Source organism: Mustela lutreola, chromosome X, assembly GCF_030435805.1.
Source record: "Mustela lutreola isolate mMusLut2 chromosome X, mMusLut2.pri, whole genome shotgun sequence".
In the NCBI taxonomy this organism is placed as follows: domain Eukaryota; kingdom Metazoa; phylum Chordata; class Mammalia; order Carnivora; family Mustelidae; genus Mustela; species Mustela lutreola.
In genome coordinates this window covers 33,768,842-33,793,028 of record NC_081308.1, presented here as the reverse complement: position 1 = coordinate 33,793,028, position 24,187 = coordinate 33,768,842, and the positions used below count along the sequence as shown (strand labels likewise).

Sequence of the window (24,187 nt, the reverse complement as noted above, 5' to 3'; positions counted from 1 at the left end):
CAAATGCAAGGCAGAAAGTGGGGGTGAGTTCTGGAATCCTCTTCTTTCTCCGCTGTGGGTCATCCTGCGTTGACTCAGGAGAATGTGGTGGTTAAGCCAAGCTCCTCGCCACTGCACAGAGTGGAAAGACACCTCCACACCCCCCACCAGGCTTTGATGTCTGTGTTCTCTTCTCCTCTCCTCTGGCACTTTGCCCAGCCTTCAGGAATGCTTCGGTGGACAGAAGAGGTGCTGTCAGCATGGCCCTGAGGGGCCCGGGAAATCTTTCTTTCTTCCTTTGGAAGCAGCTAGATTGTGCTCTCACGGGTTTTCCCTTGAAGCCATTTTCACCTCCTCTGTATCTGTGTGCTTGGTTTTTGAGGTCTAATGCAGCATGTCGTACTGATCCTTCTTTGCCATTCAGCGTCTATACAGCATTCCTGCCCATACAGATGTTTGGAACCTGCTTCTTGCCTGCCTGTCTTGGTGTCTTACACCAACCGTGTCCTTTTTTTCAGTTCCTCAATTGTTATGTCCAGTGGGACAGGAATGAGATCAGAGCTCTGTGGCACCCCTTGAGTGACTTCTCTTCCTGTTTCCATGGACTCAGTACCCCATCTTCTGGGTTCAGTTGTTTGCCAGATTTATTCTACAAAACTGTCCTATTGTCTAGCAAGATATTGTGGGAGGAACTGATAACCTCTTTCCCTTCCCTTCCTCTGCCCCCATCTCCTCTATCAGAGAGAGAGAAACCTGGAATAATAGTAGCAGTGTTGGGGTGCCTGGCTTAGTCAGTAGAGCGTGCAAATCTTGATCTCCGGTTCATGGGTTCAAGCCCCACATTGGGTGTGGAGCCTTCTTTAAAAAATAATAATAGTAGTAATAGTAAGAATAATAAAATCTGATTGGAGTTTGCTTTAGGGCAGCAAAGAGAAAAATTTTTTTTACCATAAAACTTGGTATAATCTTTTATTAATTTTAATTTCAGCATACTTAACATACAGTGTTGTATTAGTTTCAGGTGTACGATATAGTGATTCAACACTTTTCTACATTAGTGCTCATCATGGCAAGTGTGCTCTTGGGTCCCTGTCACCTATTTCTCCTGTCCCCCTACCCTTGTCCCCTCTGGTGACCATCTGTTTGTTCTCTATAGTTCAGAGTCTGTTTTTCGGTTTGTCTCTTTTTTTTTTCCTTTGTTCATTTTTTTTGTTTCTTAAATTCCACATGTGAGTAAAATCATATGGTATTTGTTTTTCTCTGACAGCTCATTTTGCTTAGCCTTATACACGCAGAGAGGAAAACTCTTCAACACAGAGTGGTGTTTGCTGTAATTCAGCCAGACTCCGGTGCTAGGAGAGAGCCAGGGGTTCCTTCTCAGCCCTGTAATAGAACTTAGGCTGGTTTCTGTGAGGAGAGCTCGCTTCAGAAGTGGTGTGGTGAAGGAAGGCCACCGGGCAGGCTAACCTGGACCTGGAATTTGGGGTACATATTCACCTCTGTTCATGAGCCCGGAACAGTTGTTCTCCCCTGGGGGCAAACTTTCCCCTGGGGCACACGTGACGTCTGGCAGTTTTTCATTGTCATGACTTGGAAGAGGAGGTGTTTCCCTGGCATCTGGTGCACAGGCAGCCACTCTCCCCAGCAAAATGGTGTCAGGCCCCAAATGTCAGTGGTGCCTAGGTTGAGAAATGCTAGTCCAGAATTTAGCCCATTTTAAAAACCTGCCCCACTGAACTTGGGGGAAGAAAAATATGCATCTGGCCAAACTCCAGGCCACCTCCCTAAAGATTCTAGTTTCATTGGTCTGGGGTCCAGCCCTGATGTGATGTTTTCATGAAGTGCCCACCCCTCCCCCTGGCCCTTTGTGGTTGGCCAGGGTTGAGAACGACTCGGAGGCCCAGGTGAGTCTGGTCTGACAGAGTCCACAGGTGAGGTGGCTCTCCCTCATTTTCTTGTGACTCAGGGTGTTATTGAAGGGTTGTTGGCTTCCTGAGCAGGGAGCAGCTGTGGAGAATCTCATTGGAGATGGAAGCTCAAGATGGAAGCTCAAGTCAGGGGCTTTTGTGAGAACTGGGATAAAAGAATTTGAAACCCTTCTGGATGGATGTTCCCAGGGCTTTTAGCCTAGCTAGTGGATGAGACTAGTGACCAAGGAGAAAGTTGCCCCTCCTCAATGTATGTGACCTTGCCTAGGTGCAGGGCTCCTTGACCCAGAGGTGGCTGGATTTCCGCTCCGACATCCCTCTTCCTCCAGGCACCTTTGCACAGTGCACAACCTGATGCAGCAGCCCTGATTGCAATTTGCCTTAGCTAAGACCCCCTTGGGGCAGGAAACAAGCCAGGTGCTGCCTTGTGGGTTCACAACACAACAAAAACAAAACAAAAACTTTTGGGAAAGACTCAAAGAAGAAACCAGATCCCTCCTGCAGGCAGCCTAGAAACCCTATCCTGATGGCAGGCCACAGGTTGGAGGCTTTGGGCTTGTCCTGATGTCCTTGGAGGTGGTGGAGAACAACCCAGGAAATGGTGAAACTGGGCTGCAGAAAACTGCAACAGCTGCATTCCCAAGACTTGGGGTGAGACATGGGGAATTTTCTGTGCCTTGTGCCTGTCCATCAGCCGACCTGGAAAGAGAACCTCAAGCCCCATTCCAAACCCCATTCCAAACCGCAGTTCAGCAGGCTCCCCTTCCAGCCCTTGATTCATTCCCTTACAAGAGAGAAACAAAAAAGCTGTAGTATGGACGTTGGTGTCCTCAGAGCCGCACACCTAACTTCAAATCCCCTCTGTGCCCGTAACGGTGAACTGGGCAAGTTTCCAAGCACCGGTGTCTTCTTGGGTAAAATGGGCATAATAGTACCGAACCTGAGACGGGGTCGTGAGGGTCAGGTCGGTGAACGCGGCCGTTAATAGCCAGGCCGCAGGGGCTATTGTGGACCCGACCGGTTGTCCCTTCACACAGAATGGCTCACGCGGCTCTCAGCACAGATGACAGCGTGGGGGGTCCGGGATCTGGGAGAAGGTTGGGCACCCGTGTGTGTATTCGGGGTGCGCGGAATCAGAGAGCAGGAAAGTGTTTGGGGTCATCCGACGTGCTAGGGCACGTTCCTGGAGCTCTCCGGCCCTGGGGGGCCAGCCCCGCTTCCAGAAGAAGGGCTGGCAGCAAAGGAGGGGCTAGGTCGGAGCCCCAGACCGCGCCAGCGTCCGGGGGAGGCGGCGGAAGGAGGGCAGGCCCCAGGCGAGCCGGAGGGAGGGCGAGAGGGAGGAGTTTTCCAGCTGGGCTTCACCCGCTCGCCGCGCAGCCCCTCGGCCCCGTCTGTCTCCTCCGCCCCCTGAAGGCGCGCGGCGCAGCCGAGCCGGAGCCGAGCCCAGCCGAGCGAGCGCCGTGCGCGCCATGGGGAGCCCCGCACTCCGGGCCGCCCTGCTGCTGCTGCTGCTGCTGCTGCGGGTCCCACCGAGCCGCGCCTTCCCAGGTAGGACCGGAGGCGGGGCAGTGTCCCCGGCCGGGAGCCCTTTGTCTGCCCGGGACTTGGCTTTGGCGGCCCCAGGGAGGGGACGGGCGTAGCGGGCTCGCGTCTGGGCACCGGGAGGGGAGAGCCGGCTGTCGGCCCCACGCCGGGCGCCACGAGCCGCGGACCCTGTGGTCTGCGCTGCCGGGTGCCTGAGCGGACCCAGGTTAGCGCCCGAGACCACGAAGGGAAGTTTGGCGGCGGGCTAGTTTCTCCCCACCTGGAGTTGTGCCTGACACGGTGTCCCGCCGACACCTCGGCGCACCGCCGAGGCCCGGGGGGCGGGGGGCGGGCCCGCAGCTTGTCCTGGAAGAAGCCCCTACCCGCTCCCCTTGGAGGGGCCGGGCCACCCCTGGGGGCTGCAGGGCAAGCGCCGCGGGCGAGCAGCTCCCTGGGACGGCACAGGCTGGGGCCTCTCCCGCATCCCCCAACCCCCCCCCCCCCCCCCCGCCTGCTGGGGATTCCGAGAAAGTCTGCGCCTCTGGGAGAGAGGTGCCGGCAGAGAGTGGTCACTTGTGGCAGGCGCTCGGTTAGCCCCAAGGAACCGGGACTACAGGCCCGCGGCTCGGCTAGGCAGGGGGTGTGGCTTCTTGTTGCTCGGGGGCGTGGTCTCTAGCATCTAAGGGGCCCCAGGTAGTTATTCGGGGCTCTCTTGGTGTTGACAAAATCTTCCGATTTGGTGTTCACAAAATCTCTAGATTTGCCCTTTAAAAAAGCTTCAGCTGACTCCCTCATCTGGGAGTCTTTGGTCAGTAGGGGCTTCAGGAGAGCAGGACAACATGGATGCACCCCTATCCCCCAGCAATGGAAAAGAAATCCGGGGGTGCAGTTTAATTTAGTGCTAATGGGAAGGTGGGTGGTGTGGACTTGAGGGCGTGCAGACATTTGACTTTGCGCTCAACACTATGGGCAGTTTAAATCGGGGGTCCAAGGAATGAACCTACCAAGTTCTGGGTGGCGGTGGAGGGTTCCCAGGTAGTGGGGTACGAAGAGGTAGAGAAGGCTGCTGGAAATACTCCGCACAGCCCTAAATGAATGAATGACTCAAACAAGTGTGTAAAGTGATATATACAGCAACTGGGTTTTGAGCTGTTTGGTGGGAACTGATTCCAGGCAAAGTAGAAAGGAGACTTCATCCTCTGCCCCAGGCAATTGCCATTCCCATGCTGCCCACTGCTGTTTAGGAGTTGGGTTACCGTGAACCAAGAGGGGAAGGGGAGGTCAGTACTGGACAGGGAGCAAGAGAGAAGTTGAGAAGCTGGAGACAGCCTTTCACGCTGAAGTCCCAGGCATCTCTGAGCTGCCTGTAAGTCTGCTGGAGCCTTTCTCAGCCAAGGGGCCTCTTCTCTTTTTCCATCTGAAATCCCTCTGCTCTCCTTTCTCCCAGCTTCTACCCTAATATAGTGTAGCTTGCTGCCAGGGCCCAGGCATCCACAGGAAAATGGGTGTGCCAGTTTGGGCACGCCTCTCTGTCTCTGGGGAACTGCCCCTGGCTAATTCAGCCAGCCAGCAGGCTGCCTCCTCTTGGGCCCCTCTCAGTGAGGTCTCTCAGGAAATGTGCTCTGCTGGGGCTTGGGAAGCCTGGGGAGGGGAAACTCTAGGCCAGTGGGTCCCAGGGCAAATCCCATCAGCAGAATTCACCCTAAGTGCTGGGTGACAGAGAGGGTTTGCAGATCATCTCAGAGGAACTACCTTAGCAACTGGACATTATGTCTCCAGTAAGAGAGAAGGTAAGAGGCCTGGAATCAGGAACCTCTAAAAGAGGGAGGCGGGGACAAAGGGCCCCATCACAACCACCACCATTATATAACTATCTGAGATTTAATAGCAAATCTGTCAGAGTGAGAGTAAATCATTCCCACTCCTAGAAGGTCTCTGGAGTTCTTCCATCTTTGAATTTGATGCAGCTTTTCTGGCATCGGATTCATTCTTTGCAGCCCAGCAAAGACACGGTGTCTACAAAAATCCACATGAAATGTATAGAAAGTTTGTAGCAAAGTTGTTTGTGTTTGATTGTGTTTGTATGGCTATAAGAGATAAAAGTTTTTATTCTGGTCTTTTTTGGAGCTTTTTTTTTTTTTTGAGGTATAGTTGACATTACATGTTAGTTTCAGGTGTATAACACAGTGACTTGCTATTTGTATACTTTGTGAAATGATCACCACCAGAAGTCTAGTTACCATCAGTCACCATATGTAGTTACAATTTTTTTTTCTTGTGTTGAAGACTTGGAAGATTTACTCTGAGTAACTTTCAAATATCTAATACAGTATTAATTAACTGTAATCACCATGGTGTACATTAGTACATCCGCATGGCTTATTTATTTTGTAACTGGAAGTTTGTACGTTTTGACCCCCTTTGCCCATTTTTCCCATTCCCCTACCCCCAGCTCTGTAACCACCAGTCTGTTCTCTGTATCTACGAGCTTGGGGTTTTTTGTTTTGTATTTCAAATTGTACATACAAGGGAAGTCAGATGGTGATTTATCTTTCTATCTGACTTACTTCACTTAGCATTATGTCCTCAAAGTTCCATGTTGTCCATTGCTAATGGCAAGATTCCTTTTTATTATGCCTGAATAGTATTGTTGTGTATGTGTGTGTGTGTGTGTATCTACACCACATCTTCTTTAACCATTCATCTATCAGTGGACATGGGTTGCTTCCATATCTTGGCTATTATAAATAATGCTGCAAAGAACATGGGGATGCAGATATCTTTTTGAGTTAATGTTTTCATTTTCTTCGGATAAACACCCAGAAGTGGAATGAATGCTGGATCATATGGTAGCTCTGTTTTTAACTTTTGGGGGCACCTCCATACTGTTTTCCACAGTGGTGCCCCAGTCTGCATTCCCACCAACACAGCACAGAGGGTTCCCTGGTCCCCACCTCCTGGCCTACGCTTGTTACTTCTTGTCTTTTTGATGATAGCTATTCTAACAGGTGTGAGGTGACAGCTCATTGTGGTTTTGATCTGCATTTCCATTTTTCTTCTGTGCTTAAATCAACTCTTAAAACCTCATTTACACCTGAGAGTTCAGAGGTTCACGCTACCTCATCCTGGAAGCAAAGCTGAAGATGAAGAATGAGCAAAGTGGGCCCCAAGAAAGGCTCCGTGAATCTTATCCTGGGAGAAAACTGGTGAGCAGGCGTGGTTTCACCAGTCAGGAAAACTCAGTGAGGTTTGTTCAAAGCCCAGCCAGACCACATGAGCCAGAGCCGTCCTCCGAAGTGCCACCTTCATAGATAAGTATTAGGAAGTGAACACCTGCCCCACAATCTACAATTAAAGTCTCTCCCGGGGCAGGCTAAGCTAGAAATTTCTCTTTGGAGTTAAAAGGTGTAAGGATATGAGAAAGTTCCTCTTCATTAAAAAAGGGGAATTAAAAAGCAGGGAGTCTGGGGAGAGCAGGACATTTTCATCGAGCATTTTCTTCACCGAGAAACTTGGAGTCCAGTCACAGCTTTGTGAACTCGAAGACACACTAGAAACTGTCCTTCAAGCACTGTCTTCAGACCTTCCGATCTCATCAATTTTTACACCATAACTGAAATATAGGCCCTCTCTTTTCCATGGTTACCGTACCATTCTCGCTTACAGTCTCCCTTATTCTAATTCATTCTACTTTCTCTGGCCAGATACTGGTCTTTTTTTTTTTTATTTTAGAAGATTTTATTTATTTATCTGACAGAGATCACAAGCAGGCAGAGAGGCAGGCGGGGGGGCGGGGGGGGAAGCAGGCTTCCTGCTGAGCAGAGAGCCCGATGTGGGGCTCGATCCCAGGACTCTGGGATCATAACTGATACTGGTCTTTAAGTACAACTACTTTTACACCTACTCAAACACTGAGAGTGGCAGCTGCCTGTCCTCTGTCACGTTAACTAGAAAGTTCTCAGTTGTTTTCAGCGGACTACACAATTGCTTCCAGCCTAAATTTTCGGTCTTTCTCTCCTGGTTTCCTAAAATGTGGCCAAACAGACTACCTGTTTTCACAGAGCTTGAACCACATTTTCCCTCTTCTTGGTGATTGCTGCTTCCTGCACCTGGAATTCCTCCCTCCCTCCATCCCCCTGAACCCCAGCCACCTGCCGGCCCAAATTCCGCCCATCCTCCAGTGTCACCCTCTTTTGGATGAAACGTTTCCTTGATCCCTTAAATGGGAAGCTTCTGCCTTCTGTTAAACACCCACGGCACTCCATGTTTCTCTTGCAGTGTTTATGACATGTGTCGTACGGTACAATAATTTACACACTCCTGTATACTTCTAGATTCTGACTTCTGGAAGGTGGGTACTACCACATCTTCCCTTTCTTTGTATTCTGGGGCCTAGCCGAGCACCTGGAGCCAAGAGGGTGTTTGTGCTGGTCAAGTTACTGGCCCTGTAATGTGGCTGATGGGCCACTGGAAAGAAAGGAGCTGAGAGAATCATGCACGGGTCAACAGGGCTCTGTGCCACCATGAATCTCCATGCAGAGCGACTGTGGCTCGCTGGCCATAGAGGTTGCTTTTTCAGTCCCTGAACACCCTCTGCTTAAGCAATAACCTTCTCTGTTGGGGGCTGTAAGGCGAGAGACTTACTGCAGCCACAAGCTGGAGCGTACATTTATTATTTTTCTTGGCCTCTTTGCTATAGTAGTTGAACGCTTTCCTTAGTGAACGCAAATGTGTGCGCTCCATCAATTCCCCTTTCAGAGAACACAGCTTAAATGGGTAATTGAAAGTGAAGATTGAGTTTAAACAGAAGAAAGATTCCTTTTGCCAGGCTATCCCATAGTATGAACTTGTGGCAGCCAAGTTATGATGAATACCCAGGTTACAGACTCACTTCCAGCCGAGCGGCGTGAACGAGTTCCAGGTCCTGGGGAGTCGCTCACGCCGGCCCCTTCCTTAGGTTGGCCCTTGCGTGAGTTCTCGACTGTCAGCTTTTATGGGCCATTGTTTATGGGAGCCTTTTAAGCCTCAGTTCTTTTCTCTTGGATATTTGAAAGTAGTTCTGTAATGGAAACTTTTTCTGCCTTTTTTAATGAAAACGGGGCTCTACCCAGAGACTTTTTCAAGCGGACACAGAATGATGGTGTGCTTGGGACAGCGGGGTGAAGAAACTGGGGAATTCCTTCTCTTGGTGTTTTCTCTCTTATGGGAAAGAGACAGGGGCTTATCTATGGGGGGAAATGATGTAGCAGTGGCGGGTCGACAGGCTCTGGGAGCCCAGAGAGCTGCCATTGCAGGAGCACTGGGCCTGGACGTTGGAGAATGATGTTCGTGGATGGCTGAGGCCCGTGACAGTGGCCCCCAGGCCCAAGAAAGGTTAGCAGAGGTCCGGGCACTTCCCTATGAACATCTGGAAATTGGAAAGAAAAATCCGCGTGGGTGTTCTTTTTCTGGGGAGAAGGCCCTTCTCCCAATTCAGAACCACTACTCAACTAGAAGCTCTTCATGAATTGCATGAGCAAGCTGCCCTTAATGGACACAACATTGCACATGCCTAGTAAGATGAAATTGTCAGAGTAGGAAAACTGCGATGGAACCGCTGAGCCGGGGGTCCCTCAGGTCGCGACCAGAGGTACATCTTCTCCTCCTCGCCTAAAAATCAACACCCAACAAAGCAGGCATAATCATAGATGGTAATTGCCTTCGGGCCTGGGTTGGCAACTCGTTGTACCCCTCGCTTAGCCCAGAGTCTGCGACCTGGAGGAGGATCTTTAGTCCGTATTCGTGGCTTAAAGAACCAGCTAAAATAATTTATCGTGGCGGAGAACAAGGGTTCTGTTTCAAATATCCCTGTAGGATTTCACTGGAATTTCCAAGATGCTAATTCCCAGAGAAAAAGGAATGCAAGACAGCAAAACATCAGAGGAAATTTGCACTGTCCTGAACAGGAGACCCCCTCTGGACGGGCGACGAGCCAAGGCATAGTTAATGGCTGGGGCTGTTGGATGTCACATCCCCCTGGGACACTATTCTGGGAGACTCAGAAACTCCTGGGAGACCCAGAGGCAGGATTTGCAGATCAAGGTTTAAGGCTAAAGCTTGTGCAAGAGAGAAGCCATTGGTAGCATTGCTGAGCTCCCAAGTTTTCCAGATGATAATTGGTTTCACCTGGACCTTACGATCCTCATGGCGCGCTCGACCCAGAAACCTCTGGAGTTTTCATTCCGGAGATGCATGATTCACTCGCCCGTAATCCTTAGCTCATACTGGATGTCTCTTTCTGCATTGTTCTCCAGGGAGAGCATAAATGGGCTTGGACCTAATGGCTTGGATTATCCCAGAGGTTTGGGGTTGTAAATTGAGTATCATGGTTTTAGAACTTTTTTATGAGTAATAGTCAGACAAATCCGAACACAGACTTGGGGGCAGATTTTCTGCCTTGGCCTGGAAATAGCATTGTGAGCTTTCTCCTGCCCCGCTTGTTCTTGCGGTGACCTGTCACGTGTTGGGTTCCAGGGGACCGGCCGCTGATTTCTCATGTCCCATTGCTGGCTGTCGGCAGCGTCTTCCCAGTTGTGCCTTGTGAGCATCTGTCTGTCCAACACCGACTGCATCCCGGGACCCTCTGACTGATGACTCTGGCCGGCCACTTACTGTGTGGGTGGCTGAGCTGAGTGACCGTGCCAGATCCAGGGATCCAGGAATGTTCAAAAACACTGGTTAATTTAGGGCCACAGGGCAAAGACTGAGCCAGGGTTTGGCAGGCCCACTGTGGAGTGGTGAGGAAGTGGTGGCGTGGCCACGTCCCCTACCTTCTGTGACTCTGCCCCCAGATTGGCCGTTCCATATAGGAACTCTGACAGACTTGTTGCCACTGACTCAGCATTCGTCAGACAAAAGCTCCGAGTCCTTTAAATACCCAGTGTTGAAATCCTGTTTCCACTTAGATTCCCATCTAGCTTTCCAAGGGGTGGAAACATACTCTTTCTCCATTAGTTACTCATGGATCTGAAGCCTCCGGCTATGTGAGCAGGTCCTGGGGTCTCTTGTCCCTTTCGTGTCCTCATGGTGGCTCTCAGCGTGTTCGTGGCACGAGAGCTGCCGGGAAGAATGCCTCCAGCCAGAGCTGACCCTGCTGGGCTTTCAGGCTCTGTGGAGATTCTCAGAGGAGTTTCTCATCCACATCCAGGCTCCCCTACGTGGGCCACCTGGTCTCTGGAACCATGGGATATCCGACTGGGAGGGCCCGAGACGTAGCTCCTTGTGTCTTAGGGATGAGCCTCTGAGGCCCAGCGAGCTGGAGGGTGTTTGTCTAGGGTGACCGAGGGCATGAGAAGCACAGCTGGGTTTAGAGCTAAGTGGTGGCTCCAGAGCTCCCATCACTGTGCCCCGCTGCTGCTCTGGCCTTGCCCTGAATTCAGTCTTCGAGTGGCCACCCTGTGTGAGGCACCTGCCGGGCCCCTGGGGAGAGGGGCAGGCTGGAGCCAGTCACATGGCCTGTGCTTGCTGGGCCGGTCCCCGTGTATTTCGGCACTTGGCTGCCACGGCAGGCTCTCACGCCTGGGGCCGCTTGCGTGTTCCTCGAGGGCTGGGAGTCCCAGATGCTCCCTCTCTCTACCACTTGCTTTGAGTTCCCCAACTGATAGGTCACCATATTCTTTTTTTTTTTTTTTTTTTTTTAGATTTTATTATTTATTTATTTATTTGACAGAGAGAAATCACAAGTAAGCAGAGAGGCAGGCAGAGAGAGGAGGAAGCAGGCTCCCTGCTGAGCAGAGAGCCCGATGCGGGGCTCGATCCCAGGACCCTGGGATCATGACCTGAGCTGAAGGCAGAGGCTTTAACCCACCGAGCCACCCAGGCTCCCCAGGTCACCATATTCTTAATGAGATCGAATTCATATCCCAGACCATTCACCCATGGAAACTAATGCGGTGATTTTCAGTGTGTTCACAGAGTTGTGTATCCATCAGCACAATTTTAGAACGTTTTCATTCTCCCCAAAAGAAACCCTGTGCCCCTTAGCCATCATTCCCCACCCCTGACACCCGAGCTCTAGGCAACCGTTGGCCTGTTCTCTGTCACTACACATTTACCCACTTGTTACATTCTGTATAAGGGGAATCGTGCAATATTTGTCCTTTTGTGCCTGGCGACTTTCACGGAGAGTCATGTTTTCAAAGCCCATTCGTGTTGAGGCAGGTATCACTCACTACTTGATTCCTTTGTACGGTTGAAGTCTATTCTACTGCGTGGGTATACCACATTTTATCCATTCAGCAGCTGATAGACATTTGTGTTTCCACGTTTTATGAGTAATGCAGTAAACAGTCCCGTAAGTTTGTGGGCATATGGTTTCATTTCTCTTGGCTAGATACCTAGATGATTTTCCAAAGCAACTGTACCCTTGTCCATTCGTACCAGCGGCATGTAGTGGTTCCAGCTCCTGCACACCTCAACGATTCTTGATATTATCTGTCATTTTGATTAAGTGCTATCATTTTAGCTCAGGTCATTAATGGCTTCTACTCAAGGACAGAGTGAGAAAGCAGCGTCTGTTCTGCCAGCTACGAAAGGAGACTGGTGAGAGTCACCTACGGCTGCCTGCCACCCTTTCACTGCTGGCTGCAGGTCCACTGCTGGTTATCAGGCACCCTTGGGTGCATTAGAAGGAAAAGTGAGAAGGAAACGCCTTGTGCGGGTATGGGGTACTGGGCTTGGTCAGGAGACAAGACTCTGGGCTCATTAGGAAAAGGATAGAGGCCGACCCAGGACTCAGGGCTGAAGACTGGCGGGCAGGATGATTGGAGACCCTGCTCCCTCTTTGGGGGATGTGATGATGTAGGCCAGTCCCTGAACAACCTTACGCGTGTGTTGGTCCTTGCTCTCAGTGGCTCAGCCCATGTGGAATCTACCATAGTATTTCACGGCTTGTGACTGCTTAAAAGAACAAAGCAAGAAAGGGTACTGGCATATGGACAGCATCCTGGCGTGCAGGAATCCTGGGATTCCCTGGGAGCAAGTCAGACTAGCAGAGGCTTGGGCCCCATGGAGCAGCATGTGCATTCGAATAAGACCCCTCCCCTGATCATTATCCACGGTGAAATTTCAGAAGTACTGGTGTGATGAATGAGTTTAGCCGTTTGGCAGACCAGGGCTGCTGGCCTGTTGCTATGCGCCACACAACAGCTCTCCATCCCTCCTTCCCCCTTTCCTGTGGGCTTTGCTTTCATCTTGTCGCTAGACTTCCTTTCCGAAGTTCCCGACATTCCTGAGATAAGCCAGCCCAGCCTTTAGGTCTCTACTCCCTCTTCCAACTCCAAAACAAACCCAGCCCCGAGAGGGACCTTGACTCTGTGTCCTTTTAAGCCCTCTCTCCTGGCTGAACCTCCAGCGGCATCGGCAGCAAAGCCTTCTTTCGGTGATGGGTGACAGGGACTGCGTGTGGCTGTGCTCTGCAGTGAATTTGTCCTTTAGAAATAATTTCAGCTCCTTAAGAAAGCCAGAGGAGGACGGTCTGGGCCTCCCCTGTCCCGCCAGCGAGACATCATCCTGTGACTGAGAACTGGCACCTCGGGGACTACACATCCTTGTCCTAGAAACTGATGCCCTGGGGTGAGGGAGGAGGCAGCCCTGTTGGCAGGGGACAACACCAGTGGGAAGTCAGAAGAGCACACGCTGCTCCTCGCCCTCAGCACACCCCCCCCCCCCCGGCCCTCCCTGTAGCCCCACGAATTGGGCAAGTCAGGAAGACTGAACTGGTAACAGCAATAAAAAGAGAGCCTCCCACTTTTCCAGGGCGGGGGGGGGCAGGGGAAGTTAGGGTTGATATTCTCCTTTGGCAGATCTGGGCTGGGGACTAGGAATCTAGGGCAGGGATCTCCAAAGTCAGTCCGGGCAGGCCAGATGGGGCCGGCTGCCTGGTTTTGTATGACCAGTGAGGTAAGAATGGTTTTTCAGTTTTAAAATGGTTGAAGTCAGAAGGAGAATATTTTCTAACATGGGAGATTCTATGAGATTCAGATATCTGTGTCACTGGGTCCCAGCCTGGCTCACCCGTTTGGGTACTGTCTGTGGCCACTTGGTGATACCACGGCAGGGTTGAGCAGTCATGACCCAGACCATGTGGCCTGCAAAGCCAAAAGTATTTATTGTCTGGCCCTTTACAGAAAAAATCTGCCACTCCTGAACTAGGGTATGGACCGTGAACCAAGCATCGTCTGGGAGCTTTGGAGAACTCTACAATCTCAAAACCCACCTCAGACCTAAGAAATCAGAATTTACCTTTTAACATACTCCTAGGTATTTCGGGCTGCTGCTCATTCCCAGTGAGGCTCAACTTCGCCTTTGGTCGAGGGTCTTTTAAGAGATATAGGCTGTAACTAGCACCATACACTGTTGCTGTGAATTCATGTGACAGAGAATAGGGTGTCTCGTTATCTGTTTGAGGCTTGTTTGAGGCATGTTTGAGGCTTGGTCACCTTCCAGGCCCTCTAGAAACGAGGGTCTATTCTTGCCAATTCTCGGCCAAGGTCTGGTATCCTAATTCAAAGCTGGAGGCCTTTGCTAGCTGCTGGCAGACTTCCTTGAGGCTGCATGCATTTCTCAGCATCTTACTGGATCTGCTGCCCTGCCAGGACCTTGCTATGTGGCATGGCCTGCAACTCTCCCCAGGCCCCTAACCTGGGTGCTGGGGGCTTGACTTGGACAATGTATCTTTTACAAGGTGCTGTTCTCTTAGGAGCGGTTAGTCTTTCTGCTGGTCAGGACCATCCCTAGTAGAACATTTCTATAAGTGGCTTCCTTGAAGCACTGCTTCCCGGGGAAGTTCATAGATATATTCTAGGGGCAGCAGAAAGCAGTGTAGCTGGGAAACTGCTGGATTAAGGAGGCTTCTTTCTTGCAGGACTGCTCAGGGTCATTGATATGCTAATGACCTCATTAAGTCTTTTTTTTAAAAAAATTTATTTATTTGACAGAGATCACAAGCAGGCAGAGAGGGGGAAGCAGGCTCCCCGCTGAGCAGAGAGCCCCATGTTGAGCTCAATTCCATGACCCTGAGATCATGACCTAAGCCGAAGGCATAGGCTTAACCCACTGAGCCCCCCCAGGTGCTCATTAAGTCTTCAGGGAGAGGACCAGGGAGGCTAGGGGAAGACCACCGACCAGCAGGGGCAGCACCACCTGGGAACTTCTTTGATCTGTAAATTCTCAGGCCACCGCATCCCAAAGCTACTGAACCTGGCTGTGAGGGAAGGGGGACCCAGCAGTCTGTGTTTTAACAAAACTTCTTGGTGATGCTGATGCTTTGTGCAAGTGTCAGATCCACCCGTGCGGTTCATTTCCAAATTGTTTTCTCATGGCATCTCACTAGACTAGGGTTTCACATTTGGTTTTATGATTTTTATTTATTTTTTATTAAAGTACAATTAGCATACAGTGTTATATTAGTTACACGTGTACAACATAATGATTCAACAATTCTAGATGTGACTTAGTGCCCACCACGGTAAGTGTAGTCACCATCTGTCACCAATGTTAATACAGTATTATCGACTGTATTCCCTGTACCTTACTTTTCATCTCTGTGATGTAATTCTTTTTTTTTTTTTTGTAATTCTTTTATAATTGGAAGTTTCTCCCTTTCACCCAGCTCCCCACCCCCTCCCCTCTGGCAGCCACTCAGTTCTCTATAGTTAAGGATCCATTTAGGTTGTTTTTGTTTGTTCATTTGTTTTTTGTTGTTTTTGTTTTTAGATTTGACATATGAGTGAGATCTTATGGTATTTGTCTTTCTCTGTCTGACTTGTTTTATTTAGCATAGTATCCTGTAGGTCCATCCCTGTTGTCACAAATGGCAAGAGCTCATTCTTTTTTATGGCTGAGTAGTATGCCACTGTGTGTGTGTGTGTGTGTGTGTGTGTGTGTGTGTGTGTGTGATTGTCTTTATCCATTTGTGTATCCATGGGCATGTGGGTTTCTTCCATATCTTGGCTACTGTAGATAATGCTGGTACAATGGTGGGCATGCAGATACCTTTTCCAGTTGGTATTTTTGTTTTCTTTGGGTAAATACCCAGTGGTGGGATTACTGGATCATATGGTAATTCGATTTTTAATTTTTTTTAAAGCCCCTCCATAGTGTTTTCCACAGTGGCTACACCACTTTCTTTCCCACCAACAGTGCCTTTTTCTCTACATCCTCACCAGCACCTGTTATCTCTTGTCTTTTTGATTCTAGCCCTTCTGACAGCTGCAAAGTAAGATCTCACTGCGGTTTTGATTTGTATTTTCCCGATGATGAGTTATGGTGAGCATCTTTTCATGGGTCTGCTGGCCATCTTGTGTCTTTGGAAAATTATCTGTTTAGGTCCTCTGCCCATTTTAATCAGATTATTTTTTTTGTATGCGTGTGTTGAGTTATATAAGTGTTTTTTTTACATATTTTTGGATATTAATACCTTATATAGGTCATTTGCAAATATCTTCTCCTAATCAGTTGGCTAATTTTTCGTTTCATTGATTGTTTTTTTCCACTGGGCAGAAGCATTTTATTTTGATATAGTCTCAATGGTTTATTTTTGCTTTTGTCTCCCTTGCCTCAGGATACATAGCTAGAAAGAAGTTGCTACAGCCAATGTCAAAGAAGTTACTGCTTGTGTTCTTGTCTAGGATTTTTATGGTTTCAGGTCTCCCATTTAGGGCTTTCCTCCATTTTGGGTTTATTTTTGTGTGTGGTGTTAGAAAGTTGTCCTGCTTCATTCTTTTGCATGTGTGGGCCTATATTTCTTAAATACCATTTATTGAAGAGACTGTCTTTTCCCTGTTGTATACTCTTGCCTCCTTTGTCATAGATTAATTGACCATAGAAGTGTGGGTTTGTTTCTGGGTTCTCTATTCTGTTCCTTTGATCTATGTGTCTGATTTTGTGCCGGTACTATAGTGTTTTGATGATTACAGCTTTGTAGTATAGCTTGGAATCTGGGATTGTGATACCTCCAGCTTTGTTCTTCTTTTTCAAGAGTGCTTTAGCTATTCGGGGTCTTTTGCGGTCCCATAGCGATCTCAGGATTGTTTGTTCTAGTTCTATGAAAAATGCTATTGATGTTTTGATAGGGATTACATTAAATCTGTAGATTGCTTTGGGTAGTGTGGATAGTTTCACAATATTAATGATTTGAGTTCATGAGTTGCCATATCTTTCCATTGGTTTGTGTCATCACATTTTTTTAAATTTTTAATTTTTTATAAACATATATTTTTATCCCCAGGGGTACAGGTCTGTGAATCACCAGGTTTACACACTTCACAGCACTCACCAAAGCACATACCCTCCCCAAGGTCCATAATCCCACCCCCGTTCTCCCAAACCCCCTCCCCCCAGCAACCCTCAGTTTGTTTTGTGAGATTAAGAGTCACTTATGGCTTGTCTTCCTCCCAATCCCATCGTGTTTCATTTATTCTTCTCCTACCCACTTAAGCCCCCATGTTGCATCACCACTTCCTCATTTTTAAAAAAAATTTATTTATCTGACAGACAGAGATCACAAGTAGGCAGAGAGGCAGGCAGAGAGAGAGGAGGAAGCAGGCTCCCTGCCGAGCAGAGAACCCAACTCAGGGCTCGATCCCAGGACCTTGGGATCATGACCTGAGCCGAAGGCAGAGGCTAAACCCACTGAGCCACCCAGGCGCGCCACACTTGTTGTTTTTAAAGGAAACTGTGTTTTTGGTTCCATGATAGGACGTTTGAGAAGATGACATTGAATTTCTTTTTTTTTTTAAGATTTTATTTATTTATTTGACTGACAGAGATCACAAGTAGGCAGAGAGGCAGGCAGAGAGAGAGAGGAGGAAGCAGGCTTCCTGCTGAGCAGAGAGCCTGATGTGGGGCTTGATCCCAGGACCCTGGGACCATGACCTGAGCCGAAGGCAGAGGCTTTAACCCACTGAGCCACCCAGGCACCCCGACATTGAATTTCTTGGAGCTGGTGGAAGTGCCCACTGCAAACTCAGGGGGAAAAGAAGGAAGAAAAACCCACAAACTTTTGGGTAGCAACATCTGTCCCACATCTGTCCCACTAAGCAGTTGTATGCATACTTACTTAATAGAAGTTTCTTTCAGTTGAAGCCACCAACTTTTGGCTGGTGCGAACATGTGTTCTTTAAAATGTGTTTTTGTGTATTAAAATGTGAAGAAAGCTGGGAACAGCCCTTGAGATCTATTTCTCTCCTCTCTGCACAACTGCCCCTTCTAGGATATTCTTTTTTTCCCCCTCCTGAAAAATTTCCTCAGGCAAATCCCACCCCACCTTTCTAGACCAGTCAAGTCCAGTTGGCTTTTGCTGGTGCCCTTACCCACAGCGAGTGACTCTTCTCTCCACAGGAATGCCCCGGGAAGCCTTCAGATCTGAGGGGATGGCCTCTCCCCAGGCAGCACCTCTCAGTGCAGGGCAGCTGGCTATTTCTTCTCAGTGCTCAGCCCACCACCTCACCTTCCAGAGCTTTCTTCTTTGCATATTGTCAGGGCAGGTGGTTGGGTGGATGTTTTTCATTCTTTGCTGTCGAAGAGTTTATAAATGCTGTGTTGTCTCTGAGTTTGAAAATGCCAGTGACACTGAGGCAGGAACCAGGCCAGGGGATGGGGACGCAAAGTTCTCTTGCCCAGCCCTTTCCTCTTCTTGTTTATACAGAGGTGAGGCCGCAAGAGCTGACGTGGTGGGCGGGTTCTTGGCTTGGTTTACCTTCTGCCCAGAATTGTAAAGAAACACAGTCACCTCACTGTCAGGCCATGTGACCTCGGCCAGCGCCACATTCTGGGGCCTTCTGCTGAAGGCCTTGCCACAGCCTGCCTCCCTTCTTGGATTTTGTGTGTGTTTCAGTTGACCTCTGAGGAGGCCCGCTGAGCCTTTGCGGGACCTTCTGCCATTGCTTTCACGCCGCTGTCTGGTTTCATGTTAAAGGCTGACATCTTATTGTATGTCAGCCTCATATGTGTGCCATCAGCCTCGAGGGCCTTGGGGATCCCCCTTGGTGGGGACAGGAGTTGCTGTTTGTTGAGGGCCCCTGCTTTGGGCTGACCTCAGAATCAGGCGCCTGTCGTCTCCCTGTTTCTCCTGTCTTCCAGCTTTAGGTGGAAGGGGGGCACGGCCACGCTGTGGTTCTTCATAATATGAAAAAATAGAAGGAGAAAAAAACCTGACAAAAATATATTCTTTTTCCCTCGAACGAGAGTAATGCCTTCCTTTATAAAGTCCTCCTTTCAAGCTGCTTTTTGTTAGCTGTGTAAAATATGCCCGCCCTGAAAATTTCCCACACTACATGCTGTCTTGTCTTTGCTGATGAAAGGCGGAGTGCCTGGGGACTGTGGGCGCCATACACTCTGCCCAGTGTCTCCCCTTTGAGGTTTTGTGTGGAAGAGTTTCAACACAGGAAGGAATAGTCTCTCAGGAGAGGCAGCTGTAGAAGCAAGGCTGTCTCTGTGAGCTGCTCTGTGGTGGGATCGCTCTCTCACCAGCTCCCTGCCTTTCCACTTGTATTTCTTTTTTCTAGAGGGAATAAAGTTAGAATAGATAGTTAAGAGGAGGCTGAATGGGGAGAGAAGGTGTTTGGGTGCAAGACAGGGAGGAGGAGTCCCCAGTAGGATGGAGCTCTGGTTGCCCACAGCAGTGGCCCAGCCGGTGGTACCCTTACTGCCTTCCCTCCCTTCCCCAGCCCATCATGGTGCTTCCTGGGATCTCCTCCCATGAGCTACTCGTACCTTCTCTTAGAGTCTGCTTTTGGGGAAACTCACATGAACAATGTCGAAGCTGGGACTTAACCCAAGATTTTAGGTTCTGACTCAAAGTTCTCTCTACTGTTGAATTCATTCCTGTCAAGCGAAACTGTCTAGGTCAGTCATTGAACCATAAGTCAGACTTCATAAAGAAGCCTGGGGAGTGTTTCAGTCATCGTTGGCTGTGTAAGAAACCATCCTGAACCTTAGTGGCTTAAAACAACCCCCAACCACTTACTTGCTTGTGATTCTGCAATTTGGGCAGGGCTTAGTGGGGATGGCCCCTCTCTGCTCAACCACCCAAGATATCTCCACTCATGTGCCTGGCACTTCCTCTCGGATGACTGGGATGGCCGAGATGGCTGGGCCTCCCTTTCTACCTCTTTGCAGTCTCCTGTGCTCTACATCTTCTCTGTCTCTCCGTGTTGCCTTCCTCTTTTCTTTCCATACAGATAGCTTCTTTTTTTAAAAATCCACATTTTTATTTAAATTAAATGAGCCAAGATACTACATCATTAAGTACAGATGTAGTGTTCAGTGATTCATTAGCTGCGTATAATACCCATTGCTCATCACATCACAAGCCCTGCTTAATGCCCATCACCACGTCCCGCATCGGGCTCTGTGCTCAGTCAGAATCTACTGGAGATTGTCTTCCTCTCTGTCTCCCTCTGCTCCTTCCTTGTTCTCTCTCTTAATCTCTCTCTCTCTGAAATAAATAAATAAAATCTTTTAAAAATAGAAAAATTTCTCTTTGCCTGCTTGGTTTAGGTTTTATTTGCTGTTCTTTCTTCTGCTCCTTTAGATGTAAGTTTACCTTTGGCCCTCGGGATTTTTCTACTTTTTAAAAAAATTTATTTTTTTTTTAAATTTCTTTTCAGTGTTCCAGAATTCATTGTTTATGCACCACACCCAGTGCTCCATGCAATACATGCCCTCCATAATACCCACCACCAGGCTCACCCAACCTCCCACCCCCACTCCCCTCTTCTTGAGGAGTGAAATCCAGAGCCACTGTGACTCTTAAGGCCCCAGTACAGAACTGTCATGGTGTCGCTCTTGTCACATTCTACTTGTTAAAGCAAACCACAAGGCAGGCCCAGGTGGTGGTGAGAGTGGGTAGACTTTGCTTACTGAAATGGAAAAGGGGGTATCGTCATGTGCAGGGTGGGCAGAATCGGTCAGTTTGGTTTGGAAGAACATGCTGGAGATGTGAGTTTAATTTCCCAGGGTGTTTGCCAGGTGCCTTCTGGTGAAATGCTGCATCTCAGGTGAGCTCTCTGCATGTCAGCCTGTTCAGTTACAGAATGTGGCCTGCCCCGATCCACTGCAAGGACATGGAATTGAATACATCTGTGTCTGAGGAGTATCCAAGGTTCACTTGCCAGTATTTCCTGATACTAGCCCCACCTCCATACTTTGCTCCTCCAGGCTTCTCTCATTTTCTCTCATTTTCATCAATGGCAAAGACTCGAAGAAAAGGTAACTCAAAATAGATCATAGGCATAATTATAAAACCTCTAAAACTTGTTGGTGATAATATGGGAGAAAAATCTTTGTGAGTTTGAGTTAGATTTTCTTAGATATGACACCAAAAGCGTGAACTATAAAAGATTTAAAAAAATCACTTCATCCAAACTTAAAATTTAAAAACAGTTAAGATAATGAAGAGGGGGCACCTGGGTGGCTCAGTCTGTGAAGCGTCTGCCTTTGACTCAGGTCATGATCCCAGGGTCCTGGGATCAAGCCCCACATCGGGGTCATTGCTCAGTGGGGAGTCTGCTTCTCTCTCTCCCTGTGCTGCTCTTCCTCTCTGTCAAATAAATAAATAAAATCTTAACTAGCGTACTTTATTTTTTATCATATTCAATGAGTGAAGGAGCATATGGTACATCATTAATTTTTGATGTAGTGTTCAATGATTCATTAATTGCATTATAAAATCTTAAAAAAAAAGTCGTAAAAAAGAGAAGGAAGAGGAGATAAACCACAGACTGGAAAAAAGTTATTTACAAATGCCATATAGTCCTGACAAAGCACTTTTATCCAAAATATATGAAGACATCTCTAAACCCCAAAGGATAAGAAAACAAGTAATCCACTGTAAAGGGTAGGCAAAAATATTTTTTAAAGATTTATTTATTTATTTATTTGAGAGAGAGCATGAGCAGGAAGAGCAGAGGGAGAAGGCAAGGGAGAGAGAATCTGAAGCAGACTCTACACCGAGCACAGAGCCCAACATGGGGCTCAATCCCACCACCCGAACCAAAACCAAAATCTAACGCTTAACTGACTGTACTACCCAGGTGCCCCATGAGTAGGCAAAATATTTTAACAGACACTTCACCCCCGAGAAGGTATATGAAAATATAGCCAACATCATTACCCACCTACTAGCTGGATGAAGTTGGCCAGCTGAACTTCCGCTTTCTTTTGCCAAATGTAAACTGCCACCTGCTCCCCTAGGGAAGTGATTTGCAATGTACAGTGCAAATATAGGGCATGGTCATAATTCCCAAAAAAATAACTTGCACACATTTTTGTTCCTTGGAGAGGGCTGACTAGCCAGTTCTCAATCTCCCTCATTGGACCTTATGTGACAGACACCCGCAAATTGTTGGCTATGACTGCTCGGTAACCACTGGCCACTAGCAATTTGAGGCTGATCATTTACTGTAAGCTTGAGTGGACGAGGGTGCCTCCCACCATGCTTTTCCAAACCAGTATGGTTTGTAGGGCTCCCTAAAAAAACCTCCCACTGTCTGCTTCTTCTACCCTCAAGTGTCCTAATGTCCTTTCATTTCAAGGAACTTGTATCATGTAAGCTCTACAGCAAAGGGCTTTAGTGTTTCTCAGTACCATCAATACCTAAGAGATTTACTTTGACTTTGATTTTTTTTTCTTTGATTGCATTTGTAAACAGTGGTCAAGCTTGAGATGTATTAGTTTGAATTCTCATATTTTATCATTTTCTCTAGGACCTAATGTTAAATTTAACGCTGAATGCTTAGTAAGGACACTGATTATGTGAGGAGGAAGTCACAGAACATTTTTCATCTAGTGTCTAAATTTGGAAAAAGAGGCTTGGATGAACAGCTGCAGTATCCCAACTGATTTTCCATTTCTGTGAATCCCAAAGGCCCCTCTCCATGCATTTAAAATTCCTGGAATTCCTAAAATTAAAAAAAATATTGTGAGAGGAACACACAGGGTTGTTGTTGTTTTTTAACAGCTTTATTGAGGTATGCTTGACACAGTAAACTCCCCGAACTGCCTTTGTGCCTTTTTAAAAATTTATTGGCGGGTTTGCTTATTGCTGGTCTGTTTCTGGGTTCTTTGTTTTGATCCATCGATCTCGATGTCTTGCATTTGCCAGTGTCACATTATTTTGATTTACTGTAGCTTTGTAAATAGTCTTAAAATTGGAGAGTGTGCTTCCTCTAACTTTATTCTTTTCCAAAATTGTCCTGGCTATAAACTCCATATAAATTTTGGAATCATCTTCTCTATATCTACCAAAAGAGCCTGCTGGGATTCTGATTGGAATGATGTTAAATTTACCAATCAGTGTGAGGAGAACTGATATCTTTCTTATTTTGAAACCTCCAGTCCACAAATACAATATATCTCTCCATTTATGTAGGTCATTTTTTTATTTCTTTCATTAGCATTGTGGAGTTTTCAGAATACAGATCAGGTATATGTTAGATTTGTACTTCAGAATTTCATTTCCTGGAGCTATTGGAAATGGTATTTTTAAAAATCACTTTCTAAAGATTCTTTGCTAGCAGATAAAAATACTATCGAATTTTGTGTTTTTTTTTTTAAGTTGTGGTATAATTAACATACAATGTTATATTAGTCTCAGGTGTGTGATATGATCCAACAATTTCATACATTAGTAAATGTTTTTTTTTAAGATTTTATTTATTTATCTGACAGACAGAGATCACAGGTAGGCAGAGAGGCAGGCAGAAAGAGAAGAAGGGAAGCAGGCTCCATGCTGAACAGAGTAGCCTGATGTGGGGCTCAATCCCAGGACCCTGGGATCACGACCTGAGCCAAAGCAGAGGCTTTAACCCACTGAGACACCCAGGTGCCCCAGTAAGTGTTCTTTTTTAAAAAATTTATTTATTTGACAGACAGAGATCATAAATAAACAGAGAGGCAGGTCAGATGGGGGAAGCAGGCTCCCTGCTGAGTGGAGAGCCCAATGAGGGGCTCGATCCCAGTATCCTGGGACCAGGACCTGAGCCAAAGGCAGAGGCTTAACTGACTGAGCCACCCAGGTGCCGCTAGTAAGTGCTTTTGATCCCTTTTTACCTATTTCATCTATCCCCCCACTCACCTCCCCTCTGATAACCACTACTTTGTTCTCTGTAGTTGAGAGTCTTTTTTTGTCTTTTTTTCCATTTGTTTTGTTTCTTAAATTCCATGTACAAGTGAAATTGAATTTTCTATTTTGACTGTGTATCTTGAAACCTTGCTAACCTCAGGAGATAGTTCATTCATTATTTAGGACTTTCTAAGTAGATAATAATGCCATCTGCAAAGGGGGCAGGTGTACCTCTTCCTTTCCAATCTGCATGCCTTTCTTTCTTCTTGTCATATTGCATTGGCTAGGACTATCAGCATAATGTTGAATAAGACTGAAGAGGGTAGATGTCTTCACATTATTCCCAATCATTGGGAGAAAACACTCCATCTTTCCCATGGAGCATAATGCTAACGTAAGCTTTTTATACATCCTCTTGACAAAGTTTCTTTCTGTGAACTTTGGACATGAATGGATGTTACATTTTATCAAATGCTTTTTAAAAATAATCATTTGATATGCTCATGTGAACTTTATTTTTTAGTCTGTTAATGTAGTAGATTACATTGATTTTTTTTTTATTGATTGAGTGTTTAAATACTAAGCCAGACTTATATTCCCAGGATATATATCACTTGATGTTGGTAAATTTTTTTTTATATGTTGCTAACTT

At 47.4% G+C, this 24,187-nt stretch overlaps 1 protein-coding gene across 2 annotated transcripts in view; it reads left to right on the top strand.

Moving 5' to 3' along the window:
• Positions 1-3,255: 3,255 nt before the first annotated feature.
• SRPX (sushi repeat containing protein X-linked) overlaps positions 3,256-24,187 on the top strand; it is a 117,818-nt gene continuing 96,886 nt past the window's right edge. For both annotated transcript variants that reach the window (XM_059156693.1, XM_059156692.1), the window contains exon 1: positions 3,256-3,455. In XM_059156693.1, the coding sequence (XP_059012676.1) occupies positions 3,377-3,455 (79 nt within the window). In that variant the 5' untranslated portion in view covers positions 3,256-3,376. The remainder of the gene's footprint in view (positions 3,456-24,187) is intronic.